The sequence below is a fragment of the Otolemur garnettii genome, unplaced genomic scaffold (genome assembly GCF_000181295.1).
Source record: "Otolemur garnettii isolate 467f Iridium unplaced genomic scaffold, OtoGar3 scaffold00002, whole genome shotgun sequence".
Lineage (NCBI taxonomy): Eukaryota > Metazoa > Chordata > Mammalia > Primates > Galagidae > Otolemur > Otolemur garnettii.
In genome coordinates this window covers 48,901,425-48,902,544 of record NW_003852397.1, presented here as the reverse complement: position 1 = coordinate 48,902,544, position 1,120 = coordinate 48,901,425, and the positions used below count along the sequence as shown (strand labels likewise).

General features: G+C 48.3%; 1 protein-coding gene across 1 annotated transcript in view; it reads right to left on the bottom strand.

The window, feature by feature from the left end:
• The window catches only part of GPD1L (glycerol-3-phosphate dehydrogenase 1 like), a 66,814-nt gene that overhangs the window by 6,362 nt on the left and 59,332 nt on the right, over nt 1-1,120 (bottom strand). The window contains exon 6 of the mRNA XM_003781769.3: nt 50-283. Coding sequence (XP_003781817.1) covers nt 50-283 — 234 coding nt within the window. The remainder of the gene's footprint in view (nt 1-49; nt 284-1,120) is intronic.

Here is a 1,120-nt window from a genome sequence, read left to right as displayed (position 1 = left end):
AGGAGCCTCAGTGAGGAAGGGGGTGGTGGCAGGGCAGACAAGGGGCTACCTTCCCAGTCCTGGCAAATGCCTCCGCCACCCTGCGGTTCCGCCCTCCATAGCAGGTGGTGATCAGGTCGGCTACTCCACAGCTCTCCAGAAAGGTGGCTGTGGACACCTGACCCTTGCAGAAGATTCTGGCAAAAGAAATCATTTCCATGAGTCCCAGGCGGATGACGGCAGCTTTGGTGTTGTCTCCACAGTGGAGGCCGTCGCAGAACCCGGCTCCCACAGCCACGATGTTCTGCAAAGGAGACAGCAAAGCCTAGATGTCACAACCGTCCCCACTGTGCACAAGGATGTGAGGGGCAGGGCAGGCAGAGGCAGGGACAGACCTGCTAGCCCAGCCCTCCCCTCAAACATTCAAACGTGCACTACGCCAGGGGGACAGAGATGATGAAAGAAGAGACGGTCTTCTACATTTTCACTTACAGGACAAAGGGCCCATATTTGGCATCAGCAGGAAGCAGCCACTGAGGGTGCCTTCCAGAGCACTAGACTGGCTGACAAGTCTTTGCTTAAATACTGTTTTGGCCTTTTGGGGTTTTCTTGGATTGAATGCTTTATGCAACGATAACAATCACACAGAAAAAGTACACAAATCCAAAGTGTATGGCTTGATGAATCTTCACAAACTGAACACACCCATGTAGCTAGAATCTTGATTAAAAACCAGAATACAACCAGTGGGGGGCGGGGGGGGGAAGAATACAACCAGTGCTCCAGAAAGCCCCCAAGACCCCTTGGGAGGTATCCATTACCAAAGGGGGCCACTCTTCTCACCTCTCACAGCATAGAGTTGTTTTACATGTCTTTAAACTTTATATGAGTGGGATCATACAGTAGATAATCTTTTATGGCTAGCTTTTTTTCCCACCATGTGAGATTCATCCATATTTTTACATATAGCACATCAATTTAATTGCTGTATAGTATTCCTTTCTGCAAATATACTGCAATTTAATTATCTATTTTTCTTGGGTACTTTCCAATTTGGGACTATTACAAAGGGTGCTGCTATGGACACCCTGGTACATGTCCTCTGATGACTATGTTCTGGCAATTCTGTTGGGTAGAACTT